The sequence below is a fragment of the Xiphophorus maculatus genome, chromosome 1, assembly GCF_002775205.1.
Source record: "Xiphophorus maculatus strain JP 163 A chromosome 1, X_maculatus-5.0-male, whole genome shotgun sequence".
Taxonomy (NCBI): Eukaryota; Metazoa; Chordata; class Actinopteri; order Cyprinodontiformes; family Poeciliidae; genus Xiphophorus; species Xiphophorus maculatus.
This window is the reverse complement of record NC_036443.1, coordinates 16,478,193-16,497,233: the sequence shown is the minus strand read 5'-3', so window position 1 is coordinate 16,497,233 and position 19,041 is coordinate 16,478,193. Positions and strand designations below refer to the sequence as shown.

General features: G+C 37.6%; 2 protein-coding genes across 3 annotated transcripts; one reads left to right on the top strand and one right to left on the bottom strand.

Annotated features, from left to right (window-relative positions):
* Nucleotides 1–1,215: 1,215 nt before the first annotated feature.
* LOC102235590 (titin-like) lies at nt 1,216–13,939 on the top strand. Of its 2 annotated transcripts, XM_023332742.1 has the most exons (19): nt 1,218–1,341; nt 1,445–1,480; nt 2,159–2,206; nt 2,682–2,960; nt 3,071–3,337; nt 4,443–4,709; nt 7,186–7,449; nt 7,666–7,935; nt 8,206–8,469; nt 9,287–9,574; nt 10,343–10,606; nt 11,452–11,721; nt 11,800–11,914; nt 12,007–12,164; nt 12,243–12,344; nt 12,692–12,760; nt 12,940–12,999; nt 13,132–13,200; nt 13,281–13,939. In XM_023332742.1, the coding sequence occupies exons 1-19, from the start codon at nt 1,263–1,265 to the stop codon at nt 13,343–13,345; spliced, it is 3,234 nt and encodes a 1,077-aa protein (XP_023188510.1). In that variant the 5' UTR covers nt 1,218–1,262; the 3' UTR covers nt 13,346–13,939. The 2 variants fall into 2 exon arrangements, with proteins under 2 accessions (XP_005808717.3, XP_023188510.1); XM_005808660.3 differs by lacking the exons at nt 9,287–9,574; nt 10,343–10,606 and having other exon boundaries at nt 1,216–1,341.
* Nucleotides 13,699–17,892, bottom strand: apobec2 (apolipoprotein B mRNA editing enzyme catalytic subunit 2). The gene is made up of 4 exons (XM_005808639.3): nt 17,447–17,892; nt 16,797–16,977; nt 14,073–14,420; nt 13,699–13,979 (listed from the first exon to the last, which is right to left on the bottom strand). The coding sequence occupies exons 1-3, from the start codon at nt 17,734–17,736 to the stop codon at nt 14,079–14,081; spliced, it is 813 nt and encodes a 270-aa protein (XP_005808696.3). The 5' UTR covers nt 17,737–17,892; the 3' UTR covers nt 13,699–13,979; nt 14,073–14,078.
* Between the last annotated feature and the right edge of the window lie 1,149 nt (nt 17,893–19,041).

Below are 19,041 nucleotides of genomic sequence, written 5' to 3'. Positions count from 1 at the left end.
CGTGATGAGTGAATGGAGGCTTTACTTACTGGAAACATTTAGATAAATATGTAAACGTGTTCTTCTATTTTTATCTATTTTTTCTCTACAAGCATTGCACCTCTAAATATTACTGACACAACAGCATACTCTGCTTTTGATTAAACAGAAGTTGTGAAGTTATAACTTAAATTATAACTTCAAGATGACTTAAAAAACCCCCAGAAGTCATCCTGTTAATACTGCTTGAGGATGCAATTAGTACACCTATAAATTATGACCTCAGTCAGTGGCATTTCATACAATAACACCTGATAATTTGGGGAATATGACTCACAACGTTTAAACTGTAAAGTATGATTGTGAATTAATAAACTTCCACATCACCAACTGTTTCAGACTAAAACCTCCAATTAGAAAGTGATATGTGCTTTTCTGTGCGACACTGACCCCTTGTGGTTCTTTTGATCATTGTGTAAATTGACAGGAACCTGCTACATCCGAACACATCTCGGACAGACAGGAAGTTGTTTCTGAGCAACTTCAGCAGCAATCAAATCAAACATAGCAGGGCTTCTGTTTATAGTACTGCATGTGTACATTAAAAGTAATATAGTTGCACGTGTTACAATAAGAAGTAAGCTAAAGTGTGGAGGGTTTTTCTCTTAATCGCACTTATTGGTTCTTTCCGCTAGAGACAAATAAACCCACAAAAAAAAACTGAAGCGCAGTCTGTGGTTAGTGAGAGAGATTTTTTTTTTTACCCGTAGTTTCCGCTTATACCTACATTAAGTTGCAGGTACAATGATTAAAAGATCTCTAAAGCTGTACCCAGATTGGTTTTAGAAAATGCTATGATTTGCTCATCTTATATTTATTACCAGAATTCATACAAATTGTTTCCATTAAAAGGAATGAATAATTATATATATATATATATATATATATATATATATATATATATATATATATATATATATATATATATATATGCCTGCTCTCAACCAGTTTCTTCAACACTGACAAATAATAAATTCAGCATCAAAATCATCAAAATATCAGTTCTTTCAATTCCTCAAACTCTGTCAGTTGTCATCACAAACCAGCATGTCGAACACTTAGCATTCTGAATGCGGTACGCCAGCACATTTCCTGTTTCTTTAGCAACATGAACCAAAAAAAAAAAAGAAAAGAAAAGAAACCCAGATGTCAGAGTGACAGGACACACCCTTCCCGGGCTGCAAGCTTATTTCCTCTACTTCACTTCAGTGCATGGCAGTTAAATGACTCAGCTCAGCAAGACAACCTCCACATGTGAGACTCAATGGAAAATGTTGCTTCTTCAAGTCTTCACACTCATATGTAAGTGTTTCAATATTTGAAACAAACAAATTTATACTGGTAAAGATTGATAGAGACTATAATTGCATTTTTTTTCCTCTCTCTCTCTTATGTGATTGAACAGATCTGACCTCTGTCTGTGCAGCTCAAGATGGAACTGGTAGGAATGAACAATCTGTCTAACTGTACTGCATTGATCGGATGTTTCGACGGCAGTTTAGCATTTTGTTTCTTAAAGCCACTTCCTTTTTCCTTTGTGTTTCTGTTTTTAACTAAAATGCACACAGAATGTTCTTGCACTTTGCTCCGCTGTTGTGAACTATTTTATTAAATGTGCATTGTACATTTGATATACTGACACTCAGGAACTAAACATGAGGAACATGAAGTACTTTATTGTCATGGGTTTGGCAGTCACAACATTTAGACAGCAGCTGCTCTCTGAGCTCCCTCATGAAAACCTAATAATTATTATTTATAACATTTTAAGTTGATTTCTAAGCCACTTTTTACATTTAGCTTTATAGCTTATAGTAAATATTTAACTGGTTTGACCGAAACCAGTTAATTATGTTCTTAACTGGTTTCAGATTTGCCTGTATGTGCAACATTAGATTTTATTTTCTTTCCATTTCCATGCCATTCACATGACTTGAAAAAACTATATGACATTCAAGTAAACTTGATCATTGCAACTAACTCTCAGTACCTTAGCTGTTCATTACAGTCTTAATTTTCATAAATTTACAGGATTTGCTTTTTAAATCCACCATTCATGTAGATAAAACCAGAATCCTGATTTATCCTAAACTTTGACGTCTGCTCTCCCTTCTACCAGCAAGCACACCTCCAGAAGAAACCTCTAATGTGCCACCAACTTCCTACGGTGAGATTTTAAAGCGTATATATTTTTTCAATCTTGCACTTTGTATCAATGATGTGGTGACCGTTCAAGTTTTAAATGGCTAAGCTTTATAACATAAAATAAAACATTGAAAATGTACCATATTGGTGTCAAACTGACTTTAGAGACACATGGGAAGTGAGAAATGACACACAGGAAATGACATATCGCTGAATAGGTCATCATAGCTGTACATCAGAAACGTTGGCTTTCAAATATGTATGAACAGTTTCTATTGTTTATATCGCTTTTTTCTCTGTTTGCTCTACCATTATCAACGTAATTTGACTCTTTGTAAGCACATTAATTATTTATTAACATACAGTATTATTTCACTCTGGAAGTGGTTAAATAATTTTAGCAATACATTCTGAATTAATTACAAAAAGGACTTTTTTTTCCCTCCTTTTTTAGCTCCTTTGAATTTCTTCTTTTGATACGTTTCATTCATTTTCAGATCCCCCTGTGCCTTCCGTGACTTCAGATCTTTCAGATGTCTACATAAATGAGACAGTGGTCTTAAAATGTAGTATCAGTAGCAGCTCTGGCTGGACCTTCACCTGGGAGAAAAATGGACAGCGGCTGTCTCAAAATGCAGATTTTTCTTTTCAAGATCAGAATTCGAAGCTTAAAATAAGTGCAAATAGAAAAGATCTTTCTGGAAGTTATACCTGCAGAGGAGAGAAGCAGGGAAAAGGTAGCAAAACTAGTAAAGCAACTGACGTCAAAGTTAATGGTGAGTTTTATGTCTCTTACCACTATCTGTGTTAAAGATAATTATTTTTGCTCTTCGTTGCTTCCTTTCAAAGACTCCAAGCTCATTATGACTCTTATGCACTTTTGTAGAGCCACCAGCACCCTTTCTGATCCGGCAGACTGACTGGGCAGATGTGTTTGTAAGTGAAGCAGTGAGTTTTAAATGTGAACCGAACCTCCCTGCTGAATGGAAAATCATCTGGTACAAAAACTATCAACCTCTGGATAAAGAGGGACCATCATTCAACATCGAGTCAGTTACTGAAAACGATAAAGGAGCATATGCATGCCAAGCCAAGCTTAAATCCAGACCTTTCAGCACTGGATTCAGCAACACAACAAATCTAAATGTTAAATGTGAGTTTTCATCATTTATCTATTATTGTATCATATTTACATTAATACAAAATAAAATGACTGTGTCCAGTATTTAAAACATTTTCTCAATCTAAACTTAACAGACACGCCGTATTGTTTAAAAGTGGTTATAATGGAGTACCACCAGGCTCAGTTTTAAGCCTTAGACTTAAAGTAAAACTTTCTACACCTACATTTATGTGGTTTCATCAGGAGATAACATAGCTATGTTGATGACACACTCCGTGTTGGCGTTTCTCCTTTTGACTCTTAATATCCAGTCATGGATGACAGATAATTTTCTTCAGCTCTGTCCCTGCAAAACTGGATTTTTAGTTATTGGCATAAACATTCAGAGAGAGAAACCTACATACATCTAGGAGGACTGGCAAAGAACCATCAGACTGGTAAAGAACCTTATCGTTCTGTTTGTAATATATATTTTTGAATAATATATAAAATGTAAAATGCATTTTATCGTGAGGAAATGTCAGGGTTAGATATTTCCTTCTCTGTTCAGTGCATTAACTTTAGTACGTGCAATTTTTTAAGATTGTTTTTGCTGATAACTGTTTTAATCCTCTTAAAAAATTCCCGCCTACTGGTACTTCAAGTTTAAGCCATACGAATGCTGAGGAACAAGCAAACTTCCTAATTTTAAGATCTCTAATTGTAAAATGCGTTGGTACAATGGCTAGCAACGCATTTTACAGTTGATTTTAAGGCACTCTCAGTGCTGCTAAAAACACTTTTTTAATTCACCTCACAAGTCTGATTTCATTTTATCTGTCAGGCTCTCCAACCTCCTGCAGTCTCTGGAAAGGGTCTCATGTTGGTGTCTAAAGCGAGAACTATAACTCATGATAACGCCGTGTTTTACCAACATGGCTCTCATGTAGGGAGTAGGAAATTTAATACATGAAGCTTTATGTATTAAGTCCCCCATTTTTCCCCCTTTAAACTTGGTCTGCACTACTTAACCGATTAATTGTGTCCAGATGTCCTCTATTTACAATGTTCAATTTTTATTGCTGTCATTTTGAGTACTCTTGTGTCAAAAGACCATTTTAAAATTCTTGCTTTTTTTTTTCTTCTTTCCAAATAGCCAACAATCCAAAGCTCACTCTAAGCAGAAGTCCAGACTTTGCCATATTCTATCCTGAAGAATCAATCAACTTCACATGTAATGTTGATGTCACCTCTGGATGGAAATATCAGTGGTATAAGGATGGGGGAAAAATCTCAGACTCCAGCAGTAACACCCATACAATCGCCTCTCTGAAGCCTTCCGACAAGGGATGGTACCACTGCAAAGTCCAGAGAGGCAAAGGCCCGTTATACGAGAGTAACAACGAATCAGTAGAAGTTGCTGGTAAGCTCTCATATATGCTCAGTTTGTAGTGGGATTAGAATCCTTTCCAAGCAGTGTAATAATTTTGCTAATATTTTTCTTAATTTTCAGAACCTTTAAAGAACAAATGACAGAAATGACAATTGTGAAAATATTTATGACAAAGCTCATAGAAGAGAAAGAAAAACTCTTATGAATAATTACAATATAGTGGTCGTCTAAAACGTACCGTTAGAATTAGACTACTACAATGTTCATTCAAAAACACATTATGTTATTACTTTGCCAAGCAAAAGTTAAACTTTTGCTTATCCTTTCAGTTGTTGGCTGGAACACAACTGAATATAATATTAGTACATATTACTGACATATTATTTGTTAGTAATATTTTTCAGTGGTGTAAATTCCTGGCTGCATGCTTGGAATTAAAATACTTAAAGTCAAATATTTACATCTATACATTTTATTAATAAGAGACACAACCAGGCAATTAGTGCTGGAGCAAGTATGAATGAAAAAAAGGACGTAAAAGCTAAGAGACATATAATCAAAGTAAAAAAAAAAAAAGTCAGGGACAATAAAGTGTGTCTAAACAAAGTCAAATATCAGTGCGTACAAGTTAGGGAGAGTACCGGCAGGGTTCCTTATTGTTAACCAACAATTACTTCTGACATCAGTAACATATGTGGAATAAATAAAAATAAACATTAGCCAATCAACCCCAACAATCAGATTCGACTTCTCAAAAGAGAAACGGACGAAGGATTGCTTGTTCCTGTTACTTTTCATACAGTGAAGTCAGAGCTGGAGGCCAAAAGATGGAAAATGAAACTTTGCATGTAAAGGATGTCAGCAAGAATTGCACTAGCTTTTCTAGAGTCTCATTACTCATATGCATTACTCCACTACCTGCATTTCTGACTTAATCATCAGTTCTGTCAGGAGGAACGGACAGAAAATTCCAGCAAACTATTGTAAGAAGCTTACAGAACCACACCCAAAATGTTTGCTCCTATTCTTACAGTTTAGTGGCAATTCTACCAAATAAAAAGAAAATGTTTGCAAACTTCTACAAATAAAAATTCATAAGACAAAATTCCCTTTTCCTTATTGTGACATTTAGCATTTAGACATAATTTTGGCAGTCCTATCTGCTCTAAAACAGGAGCTTAGATTGATTTAAAGACGGATCATGAAAAAATAAATCAACATTAAAATATGTGCTTTCTATTGTTTTTTTTAGTACTAAACAAAATTCAAGAGTTAAATTGTACCCATATAAACTGAAATCATGCACAGTGTGACTCAAGAAACAGACAGTCAAACCATGCTACAACCACATTACATTGTGCACAATCTTTTCAAATGACTATTTCTGAAAATACTTTTGGTAATACCTATTTCTGTTCATTGTTGCTTTGACATTACCCAGACAACTAGAGCTTTCTGATCATGCTGCTTTCTTGACAACCTTAGCATAAGAGTTGAAGCACTGCAGCCCACACTCGGCTCTAACCCACAGAGTTACTTGTTCAAAGGTGAGAAATAGATTCTGAGAGTGTATCAGCATTACAATTCAACACCACTCTATGGTATAAGGATGTATGTATTATTGAGAACTCTGGATACACTCAATAAAATTAAATATCCTTGAAAAGCTGATTAATTGTAGCTTTTCAATTGCAAGAATTAAACTAATCTCTGCAATATTGATCAAATATAAAGAGATATTCAATTTTGGCAAATTTTGATAACCATGACTTAAGGCTGATGAAAGCTCAGTTTCTCGGACAGTTAGTATAATACAAATAAAAAACAGTGCTGCCCTGCAATGGAGAGTACATCTGCATCAACTGTTCTGGTGGGTCAAATGTGTATGTTTCTTGAATTTGGTCACAAACCACATAAATTAAATTCAAGTGCCTCACTTAGCCTCCGGGCCACACTTTGTTCACTGCTGGCCTGCACAGTCATGGGGAAGATGGCTGACTCAACGGTTCTGCAGCAGACAGTGCATAGGCACTCTCCACTGGGAGGCTAGGCCACAAAAGGTCATTGGTAAAAAAAAAAAAGATGGCTGTTGACAGAGTTTTGTATTCAAGCATAGTAATGGGCAGCTGAGTGTAATGAGGATAAGAAGTAGCAGTAACAGCAGGATCATGCAGCAAAGCCAATTCAAATGTTTCCAGGATATTTACAATTTGTTTATCACAGAAAGAGTCAGTGAATTAAGGACATATCCAGGACAAGACAGATTATTCCTTGTCCTGTGCCATCAGAACATCAGAAGCATATTGGAATTGGCATTTTGTTCAAAAGTCAAGGCACAGAATCAGAGATGAAGTCCAGGTTCAAAGGTTTTGAGCCTTGTTTTAAAGGAACTCAGTGTCTCAGCTGTTTTATTTATTTAGGTTCACCTGTATAGTACAGTTTAGTTCAGTATGTAGTAGTTGTTATGTTAATGAAATTTTCCTTATTCTTTCTCTCTTCTGAACAGTCAACAAGCCCAAACCTGGTCTTACCAAAAGTCCAACCTTCCCTATGTACCCTGGAGAATCAATCAACTTCACATGTGATGTTGCTATGTACTCTGGATGGGAATATGAGTGGTATCATAAAGGGGTCAAAATTCCATCTTTCAGCAGTAAAACAATTACAATAGGTCCTGTGACCCATGGTGACAGAGGAGACTACCGATGCCTTGCTAAGAGAGGCCAGCTGAGAACAGATCAGAGTGACCCTGTTTCCCTGGAAGTCTCTGGTAAGCACATAATTATATATACCCTCTGTCACCAGACAAATTTAATGCATGCAACTGTACCAATACAACATCGATATGGTTTAAACTGTAGTGGTACAACTGCACCTTCCCCTAAATATTTCATGCGTAGATAAGAAGTAATAAGGTAAACATTTTATAACTGAAACTTCAAAATAAATCTTAATTTGAAGATGTTTTTGTGACGCATTCTTGCAGACCCACCAACACCAATCCTGAAGCTGCTGAGCCCCTGGTCAGACGTTTTTGAAAATGAGGTCTTGACGTTTAGCTGTGAAGTGAGCAGTTCTGAGTGGACCTTCACGTGGCACAAAAATCAAAATCTAATTGCAGATGAAAAAGGGTCAGTGCTCAACAACACAGCTGCCAAAGTGAGCGATCGAGGGCAGTACTCCTGCAAAGTTCACCATAAGCACAGAAAAGGAGTCAGCTCTGCATCCAGCAACATATCTACTGTGTCCGTTTATGGTAAGTTTTAAAGCATTTATAACATTACACAGATCTAACTTTACATTAAAAATACACATTGTTGGTATTTTTACAATGTTGGATCTGATTTCTTTACATTAAAAATAATATTTACATAAACGTCGAGCTCTTGGAACTTCTTATCTAATTTTTCACAGTCAAACTAAAGACAAAACAAAGAAATGCACTAAATTGCATCAAATTGCTACATCATCACCCTTTTCGTGCACAGTAGCAGTAACATATTCTGCATTGTCTTTCTTTCTATAGACAAGTTACCAACACCCACATTAAGCAGAGATCCGATTTTTACCCCAATGTATTCTGGAGAAACTGTGAAATTAAAATGCGCAGTAGATGTTTCTTCTGGCTGGAGTTATCGTTGGTACAAAGATGGAAGCACTCTGAACAAACCTGGCAAGGAGTTAAGCATAGACCTGAAGGTTTCTGATAAGGGAGGATATTCTTGCGAAGCCACAAGAGGTGAACAAACATCAACAGGACGTAGTAAAGAAACACAACTGGATGTTCGAGGTAGGTCAATAGAGGCGAAAAGCCCATTGTTTCTTTTAATGTTTTAATGTTGCCATTTTGAATTTTGTCAAGCCCCCGCCCCCGAGAGGCTGTTTTAGTTTTAGTAAACCATAGAGTTTCCGCTTTTCATACCTTAATATGTTGAAACAGGATGTTGTGGCGTGAGCTTAATTCTCAGAGGAACGCCTCAGTGTGTGCAGTGTGTGTGTAGGTGGAGTTCTTTAGGAAAGATTAGATGATGTGTCTTCAGGCTTGAAGTCACAGGAGTTAAATTATAGAAACGGAAATTGTGAGATATTTGAGATAGCAAAGGGGTGAAAATGTTTAGAAAAAGTGATAAAGCACATAATGATGCAATTATATAAAAGTTGTAATTTGTTTATAATAGTTGCGATAAAAAACACCGTTTTTTTTATCACAACTTTAACAAAAATATATTCCATTGCACATTCCTAAGCATACAATAAGCCTGTTATTGCAAATCAGCTTATTGTAAATTTACATATATGTTTAAGGACCAATGACTGAACAAAATGTACAAACTTACTAACATCTAAATGTAATGTGAAACCCTTGAGATAGGAAACTGAGATTATTAAGGATTAAGGATTAAGGAAGAATTGATAGCTCTGAATATAGGCATTTTTATCACTTCTATTTTCATTACTAGCTGTACTGTGATTGGATGAGTGTAACGGAAAGGTTCACAGAACAACACGTCTGGCCTAGTTACATAAACCAAATTAGGTTAAATATTTTTCTTTCAATCACCACAAACAAGATGTCAAAAGTGGTTAATGTATCTCTTTGTCATTAGAAATTCCTGTTCCATCACTGAGTCACAAAACACAGTGGCTGGATGTGTTCCCCACTGAGAGCGTGCAGCTGAGCTGTAGGATGGAGGGAAGTTCTGGCTGGACATTCATATGGTACAAAGATGGAAAGGAATATCATGAAGGCACTGTCACTAACAATGAAACGGAAAGCATTCTTTCCATCAGTCAAGCTTCACTCTCACACCGTGGACAATACCTCTGCTCAGGAAGACTGAAGGGCAGGACTGTCAGCAGCCCAAAGAGCTCTTCAGTTGAGCTTCAAGTCTATGGTGAGATGTCTGCTCTTGAAGCCACTTGTGATGTCATTGTATGAGAAGTTGTAAAAGTGACTTTGGCAGGTTAAGAACAGTAATTTTAAGGAGATAGATGAACAGTTTTTAAAATAGTTTTGTCTTGAACCAGTACAGTTATCAGCGCCTAACCTCATAAAAACTGTGTGAAAATATTTAAACAGAAAGAAAATGTGAGCAATCATTAAACAATTAAATTATATAAAAGTTTTGATTAACAACAGAGTTTCTGCAGGTTTTAATAATTCAACTTAATAGTTTTCAAAACACTATATCTGAAGTGGAAAACTAACAAAAAACACACGACGGTAATACATCCACTATGTCTCCAACCATCTTTCCTCCCTCCTTCAACAGAGGGAGGTAAGATGGTGAATGGAAAATTCGGAATTACGGAAGAAAATTTGTAGGATGACTTGAGAGTGAATGCGAGATTTATTTCTAGCCTAACATATATCCAAAACGCCATAATGTTTGTATCCAGTTACTTTAATGTATCAGAAAGGCTCAGTCAAAGTCTAAACCAAAGATCAATTGAAAATCATTGGTGACCAATGTTCATAGATGCTCCCCACGCTGAATGAGCTTGAACTATTATGCAAAGACCTGACAGAAATGTACAGAAGAAAAAAGATTAACTAAATTGCATCAAATTGCTACATCAAATAAAAAGTCACTGATTCTGGTGTATCACTTTGTTTGTGCACAGAGGCAGTAACATATTCTACATTGTCTTTCTTTCTATAGACAAGTTACCAACACCCACATTAAGCAGAGATCCGATTTTTACCCCAATGTTTATTGGAGAAACTGTGAAATTAAAATGCGCAGTAAATGTTTCTTCTGGCTGGAGTTATCATTGGTACAAAAATGGAAGCACTCTGAACAAACCTGGCACAGAGTTAAGCATAGACCTGAATCTTTCTGATAAGGGAGGATATTCTTGCGAAGCCAGAAGAGGTGAAAAAACATCAACAGGACGTAGTAAAGAAACACAACTGGATGTTCGAGGTAAGTCAATAGAGGCGAAAAGCCCATTGTTTCTTTTAAAGTTTTAATGTTGCCATTTTGAATTTTGCCTTATTATTATTAAGATCCCAAATGGCTGGCTTACCTTTAGAAAATTAGAGTTTCTGCTTTTCTTGTATTCTTGGTATGTCGATCCACGATGTAGTGACCTGAGCATAATTCTCCAAAGAACACCTCAGTGTGGGCAGTGCGCGTGTGTTGGTGCAGTTTTTAGGAAAGATTAGGTGATGTGTCTTCAGGCTTGACGTCACAGGATTTAAATCATAGAAACAATTAACACACCATGGTAATACATAGTGAACATAGTATCAAACTGAGGGAATGTCTTTTTTTAGCAGAGAGAATAAATTTGGTTAGAGTGAATGATGAAAACTGATGACGCTACACACCTGGGAATTATGGGAGAAAATTTGTAGGAGGCTGCAGAGATTTAACTTCTAGCTTCGTAGATGTCCAAAGAATCAAAATGATAGCAAATGTTTTACTCCAATAACCTTGATATGCCAGAAAGACTAAGTCAAAATTTAAACCAAAGATCAATTATCTGTGGTGACTGATGTTCATCGATGCTCTCCCTTCTTGACTGAGCTTGAACTCCTATGCAAAGAAGAAGAACATCCTTGAAAACATTTGCATCTGTATTGGACTGAAAGGTGACTCAACAATTGTTGTGTCAAACAGATTTTTCAGATTTTTGTCAGGTTTTTATTTTCCCTTAAATTAGATCCTTTTTTGTTTCGTAAACTAATGTAAATTTACCCACACTCCTATATAAGTTATTCTTCCTGCTATTTTACATCTTCTTTGCTATTATTGTGAAATTTCAGATGGAAAACCAACAGTCACACTGACGCAGAATCCCTCGGATAAGTTGATGCACACCAGTGATTTGATTTCCTTCACCTGTCATGTCAATATCTCCTCTGGATGGAAATACATATGGTACAAAGATAACAAACGATTGACGTCATCTGGAACCATTCACCAAATTGATTCTGCTAAGACGTCAGACAGTGGATCATATAGATGCCAAGTTGAAAGGGAAACAACAACAACATTTTCCTCAGACAGTCGGGATGTAGAACTCAACATTGAAGGTGTGTTTTAATCTTCATTCTTTAGCTTACTGTATTGTTAAACATGTTATATCACATCTATGACTGCATTTGTTGCAGAGCGCCCAAAGGCCAATATAGTCCTTTTAACTACTTGGTCTGAGGTATTTTCCACTGACAGCTTAAAGCTAGAATGTGACGTGATGGGCAGTTCAGACTCGTGGAACTATACATGGTAATGATACAAATAAATAAATGTTCTGTATTTATTGGTATTGTTTAAAATGCATTTCCATTGTTACAAATTCTCTAAAATAACTGCCACAGGTATAAAGAGGGCTTTAATGTCAGTCGGTCGGTCTCATCGACATATAAGGTCACGCCACATAATGACCCAGAGCAGAGCTTATACACCTGTGAGGGCATTCGCACCGAGAGACCAATGTTTTCACAACGCAGCGACTCCTACAGAACCAAGAACCTCCGTGAGTGCACCTCACTCATTAATTTTCACCTTTGACCCCTTGTTTTTTTATTCATTGTTTGTTGTATGCAATTTGTAGTTTTAAAGAGGAGGATCCTTCTTTCCATCTCTGGTTGTCTTTTCTTTGGCATCATAGCTGTTTTCATCGGATGCGTTGCCCTAAGAATCTTTCGTAAACCAGGTTTGGGATTTTTACGTTATATTGACTTAAAAGCATTAGTTATCACTAATTCCTTTTAGCTTTTCTAGCTGAATTGACCACAAGACCAACCACAGCTCATGTACCCGATCAGTCAGGCCAGTGTGGCCGACTAGTCAAACAGAAACCACTTCAGACTAAAACATCTTAAAGCTTTTATTAAGCTATGCGTTAACATAGCTTGAACATCACAAATGAAGCCAACGTAACTGCTGGTGAAGGTCAATAGTTATTTAAAATGTATGTGATGCCAATTTCTGGTAAGATGTGGCAAACAAAAGTCACTAGGTTTGTTTTGTTACTTTTAACTTTTTGTCATTGTCACACAGTTGCTGCAGATGACAAGCAAGACGAGACCACTCTGTTTCTCACTATGGCTCAGTTAAAGGACCGAAATGGTAGGTAGAGCCCACATTGTGTGGTTTGGTGTGTGGTTTCTGAATGTGCTCCATACTGCCCTAAATATGATTTTTTAAAACGGATTGTTGGAACTATCAGCTCACATATTTCAGTTTATGTCATACTGGAATGCGTCTTAAATGTTTAGGTTTCAATTCCTTCCCATCTTCTGCTACAGATGCACCATGTCCTCTGGTTGAGTACATCACTGATGCGGATATGAATCCACCTGACAAAGGTAATATAAAGATCTGATGTTTTGCAGATTAATCCAGACTATGAAAACCAGCAAATACCAAGCAGAGGACAGATAATTTTTCTTCTTTGGTTGCTCATTGCTAATGATAACTTTCTTTTATCTGGTGTGAAGAAGGGGAGGAGAATGGAACAAGCTGCAGTGAAGCAACATCTCTCCCAATAACAACGCTGGATGAACAAGGTATTTGTTTGTAAACTACGAAACAACACTCTAACAGCACAAAACATTTCTGACCCGTCTTTCTGCACCTTTGTTTTCAGCTGCGACAACCAACGGGAAAGAGACAACAGAGAATGGAGGCGGGATGGTTTCTTTTCTGCAGTGAATTACTAGAGTCGACCCTAAAATGTTCTCTGGTGGTTACGTATATTTGAGAGACAGCTGCACAGCATGTGGCTCGTCAAGCTCAGCATAACAAAAAGTCTCTTGTCATGACTTTCGAGCTAGCAAACTAGTGATTTATCTATATGACATGAAAAGGTGTAAATAAGATGATCAGGCAAATGGATTTATTTAATGGTCAGCACTTTCAGATTTGGCAAATGAAACTGTGTAGATGTTTATTTTTATTTTACATAAATAACCTAGTAAAAAAATGTAGAGTTGTGAATATTTTAGTGCATTTTTGCTTCTTTCAGTTCATGGTTCAGTTCTTCAAACAGACACCAGATGCCAGTATAACTTCTTCCAGTTTTGTTTTTAATATTTGTAATGGTTCGTTACTGAATGTATTTTGCATTGCTTTGCTCTTTTAGAAGCGACTCGTTGCATCGTGTTTGATATATTTATCTACAAATCGTGTACCTTCATGTATTAATTGTTAAAAATAAGAAGTAGAAAATGTGCTCATTCTGTTAAAAATGTATCCGCAGCGTCAAGTGTGACAGCAAAAAATGAAATAAAAACAAATAAAAACGAAGTGATGATTTCACAAGCAGGCTGCTTCAGTCAGGTTGGACCTGCAGACAATAAGACAAGAAATCCACATGGAGTTACTATCCAGATAGACAATCAAAAAACAAAAAACAATCAAATTTCATGATATCACTCACTCTCATCTACTTGAGGATATCGGTCAGTCTCTCCACATAGTACTCATAGTTCTCCTGGCAATCCTCCCACGGTGTAAAACTCTCGCCCTCCTGTTCCACATACATTTCCCAAACATGCTGGAAGTCAATGGGCTTCATCATCCGCAACTTGCAGCCGGCTCTCACCAGGGCCTTCAGGCCTTCCACTATCTCCGGCTCCTCCCATTCAAACAGACGGGAGCAGAATATGGAGAGGTGCAGCTTCTTGTGCTGCTGGAGGATGTTGGCCAACTTGGCGGCACAAGCGACGCAGGGGCTGGATGAAACGTACCATGTCACGTCATATTCCTTAGAGGAGTTTGGGAGAACCTGAAAAAATAATGCAGGTTGGGTGTTTGATGGCATGAAAATAGAAAAAAAAAAAAGATTTGATCTCAGGGTAATGTTTTTGCTTAGTACGACTCAAAGGGAGTAAAAAAAAAATAAAAGAACACTTTGGACTTTGGATAATTTGGATGATTAAAGTTCCAATATTTAATTTGCGTGTAAGGGCAAGTCTTGACTAGTAAAGGCTAGGTCACTAATTACAACAACAGGTGCCTACTGGGAAACGCCTGGACGCAGGTTTTCCAGTCTACAGGTGCATCTCAATAAATGAGGAAAGGATTTTGAATACAATCAAAACATTTAATTCAGAACTTTCAGTCTATAAATAACATTTATATTTTATATAGATTCATTACACACAGAGTGGTATGGTTAGACCAAAAATTATTCATACCTTTGGCAGATTTAGATTTAAAGGTTTTTGCATTCAACCAAGAATTTTGTCAGCAAGACAATGGAGAAAGATCACTTATCCCTTGTTATTTGAACTAGAACATTCAGATAAAAACAATTTAAATCGTTCTCAATATTCAGTGCAAAACTTTTTATGGGTATTAGAAAAATAAAATCTTTCTTATAATTGCCTTACTGTAACAAATTTATCTATCAGACTCAAGTCAAGACCAGGGCTGGATGAGTCCAAATAAACAATATTAGACTCAGCTGGTGGTACTAGAAGAAATGTCGGTCTAGTGAAAAGTATGTTCATGCATGAGCATTTTAAGAACTTATATTTGGTTTGGGATCTTTCTGCATGCCTCAGTGTGATCTGGCGTGGCAGAGATCAACCAAAGGAACTGTTGAGAAGTTAAGGAAGCAAAATGTCCCTTCAGCTCATCTTCACTGTTGTCTTTAGTGTCTCACGTGTTCCCTTTCACAGTGCTCCTTAAATTCCTGGGTTTCTCCAAAAAGCTTCCCTACAGTTTATTAGTTGACCGCTGTGCTGACTTTGAACAGACATTCAAATGATCACTGATTGTGGAGGATTCATGCTGGACCTTGTGCAACTACTTTCAGATTCTGGGAGTTTGATTTCCAATTGAGCAACAGCTTAGTTGTTTAGATTGTATCTATGTGTCTATCTGAGATGTTTAGAGGAAAAAAGGATGCTGAATCTCACAAAAAGAGATCTGCTGTAAGTGCACTGCACAGGTGTGGGCGGGTCATTTTATGGTCTCGCATTACAGAGTTTCTTAAATTAGAATGGCAGGCAAACCATTCAGCTATCAGATTTCCCTTTTTCTGACACGAAATCACGTATTTACATTGGGATGTAGACAATCCCTCAGTTATTCCAGTTGAATATGTGACATTTGACCTGGTGCTGATGTATTTGAGTTCTGCTTTAGGCCTAAATTCACTTGACTAAATTCATAAATTTGACATTATAGTAGAAAATTAACCAAATAGTGTGTTTTTCCTGCACTATTGATTCATGTTTGTGAATTATCCCCTCAAATGATCTCACTGCCTGACCAAACGTCTTGAGTCTGTTTTTGTTCACTGATTAAAACGAGATAACTCTCCTCCTTGTGAAGGCAGAGAATGAAAGAAAATCTTGATTGGATTTAAATTGCTTTTAGTGTGTTTATTTTCTCAACTTTACAGAAGTATGCAAGATCAAATTATACTGAGCTGAACTAAACTAGATTGGATTTAATCAAGGGGAGGAGATTGAATTAGATGGAATTGGATAAAATGAAATTGGATTATTTGTAATATGTATCCATATTTACTTTAATTTTTTTTAGGAGCCCTGAGATGACTTTTCCTGTCAGATGATGCTATACAAACAAAACTTCAGTTGAATTACTTTCAGGTTTGTTGTACAGGAACATTGTGATGTCAGAAGGACAAATGGATGAAAATTAAAATATGAATAAAGATTTAAGAATGATCAAAAAAGAAAAAAAAACATAATATGAGAAGATATTTACTTCCACAACTGCATATTTATTGTAAGCAAATGTCAGTCACATAGGGTATACTAATGGGAACTAAGTGAAGGTTAATGACCAAGCATCTTTGGATGAACAACAAAAAAAGACAGTGGTACAGATATAAAACAATTTTTGAGGACAATTTGCAAAATAAATTAGAAAAGTAGAAAAAAATTTCATACTGAAATTTGTTCACAAGGTTCTTAAGCAGGAAAAGCACAGTTCGCTTTTGAATTTATTGTCCTTAAACATCCTACTTGAATAAAAAAACTAACAAAAATAATACTTTTTTTTTTTACTTATACCAATAACATTTGTCTTTTTTTTCTCCCAACAACTGGCTATAAGGGCATCTTGTAGCATTTTGATTTTGCATGCCACTGCAGTGCTAAAGGCCTGCACTAGAGCTTTTTATCACCTGCTGGAAGAAGGCCTCCTCAGCGTGGGCTGTGGCATGTTCATCCTCCATGTAGCCTTTCAGAGGCTCTGCGTTGCCCCCCGCTGTGTCCACTCTGAAACACAGGAGCGTTTTGTTCCTGCCCGATGAATACTCCACGTTCCTGAACTGAAACTTGAAGTAGAACGGGCTCATTCTCTCCCTGAAAGACAGACAGTAAGAGTTATCACCGCATCGAACACAGAGTGTTTGCTCATCAAAGAAATCACAAACTACTGGTTCACAATAATACCAGTTCCTTCTGACTGTCAGAGATACATCACTCTGTTATATTGTGACATAAAGTCTTCATCAGTATACTAGGGAACTAATCTGATATGTGTGTCACATTCTCTCTTTGCTTTGCTTCATTAATCTGTCATGATGCATACAAACAGCCAGATGGTCTCACATAAAGATCTACTACTTTGACATTAAAATGTCTCAAACAACAGAAATTGGGGAGCAGATGCTGGGTATAATGATATGGCCAAACTTGGTGTTTGCATGACTCATCTCTATTTTAACTGTTAGGAAGTTACGAGACAGCAGGTGCAAATGACGCGTGTCCCTCCTGACTAAAAAACTGTTTCTAAACTAGTAATCAGAATACAGCCAGAAATCTTACTCACCCAGTGACAATTTCAAAAGGTGGCAGCTCTATGGGCTGAAACTCTCCATTATCCTCACTGTTATTTGCTGCTGCTGCCCCTGCTGCCCCTGTTGCCCCTTCGCTTTCACCATTTGTCTTCTTCTCGTCGGTCCTCTGCGGCTCTGGGGTGTTCTCTTGCTTTTTGCTGAGCTTGTCTGGAGTTTTTACAGCCTTCTCTTTGGCCTTTTCCTTGTCCTTCTCCTCATTTGCTTTGGTTTCTGGCGCTTTCTCCTTCCTACGAACGCCTAACCGGCTGGTTTTGTCGGCCATGATGGTGTGGAAGTAGGTTAGAGTGTTGGGAAAAGAGACGAGACGACAGAAATAGATAGAGGGAGAGAGTCAGTGCAAGTGGGGTGATAACCCTAGAGCAGTTACAGAAATAGACCCCATTGTGTGCTGAGTTAGGAGTCAAGCATGTGCATGTCTGGTGTGGTGCTGGGGTAGGCAGCTCAGTTAGCTGAGCCTTCTCCACCCCCTTTCCCATGGCCGGGCTAAGAAAAGGCCAAAGGACAGATCACGACAGCGTAAATGTGTATGGTAGGGAGAAGATCTTTTTTTTTTTTTAATTCAGCCGCCTTTCACACAGTTGCCAAAGCAAACAGAGAAACATACACAAACTCTGTTCCATCTTTAATCCTTCGGCCGGTCTATCTGTCAACAGGCAGGCAACAGGCACGTTATTAATAACATTGCTTGGCTGCACATATGGGGTAGCCGGGGTTATTTCGATACCGAGCACAACTTTTTTCTTGGTGAAGTCCTGCAGTGCATCAGGCATTATGGAGGCCACCTAAAGGGCACTAAAAACAGGAGTGTATTTGGAACAAGGTAGTCTGAACAAACAATGTGCGTGGAGTGCAGAGTGGTCCTATACGCGTATGTGCCTGTGAGCAATCAATCTATGAAATCACACCGCATCGGGGGGAGGACCAGTTTGATGAGTGTGTGTGTGTATATTTGTGCAGATGGAAAATGTCTCCCTGCACTGCAGATATAATAACTTGAGGGGAAAGAGAAAGAGAGAGAGAGAGGCAAGAGGAATAAAGCGAGGCGGGGGCAGTTCAATTACAATTTCCTTCCCTCCCTCTGTCTAGCTCTCTGCCAAGTAATTCATTTCTGAGGCAATTACCAATAGGGCCGCATCCCGGCCCTGGTCGCCTAACTCAAATGGATGAGCTGTCACAGCTCAGGGGAGTGAGAGAGGTAGGGAGAGCGCAGGCTGGAGAGATGCTTCAAGCTGCTCCAGATACAATCACAAACAACAACACACCCAGAGAGTGAGCATTTATAGCACATCTCCGAGATGAACACAATGACACATCCCATGCACATATCTTGGCTGCCACATCTTCATCTGCAAAGGGCGTCCTGTGGTGGTAATCATTAAGATAGCAGCAGCCTCTGATAATAATTATCCGTGAAGGAATTCTTTCTGAAGTGGTTTCTCAGCAGAAACAACAGCAGCTGTACTGAAACAAAGCTACTTCTGCGTGTGGTCACTTTCAAACTTGCTGCTTTTAATCCTTGCTGTAACTTAAGAACATCCCTCTTTTAGCGGGGCCCACTTGTGAGCCT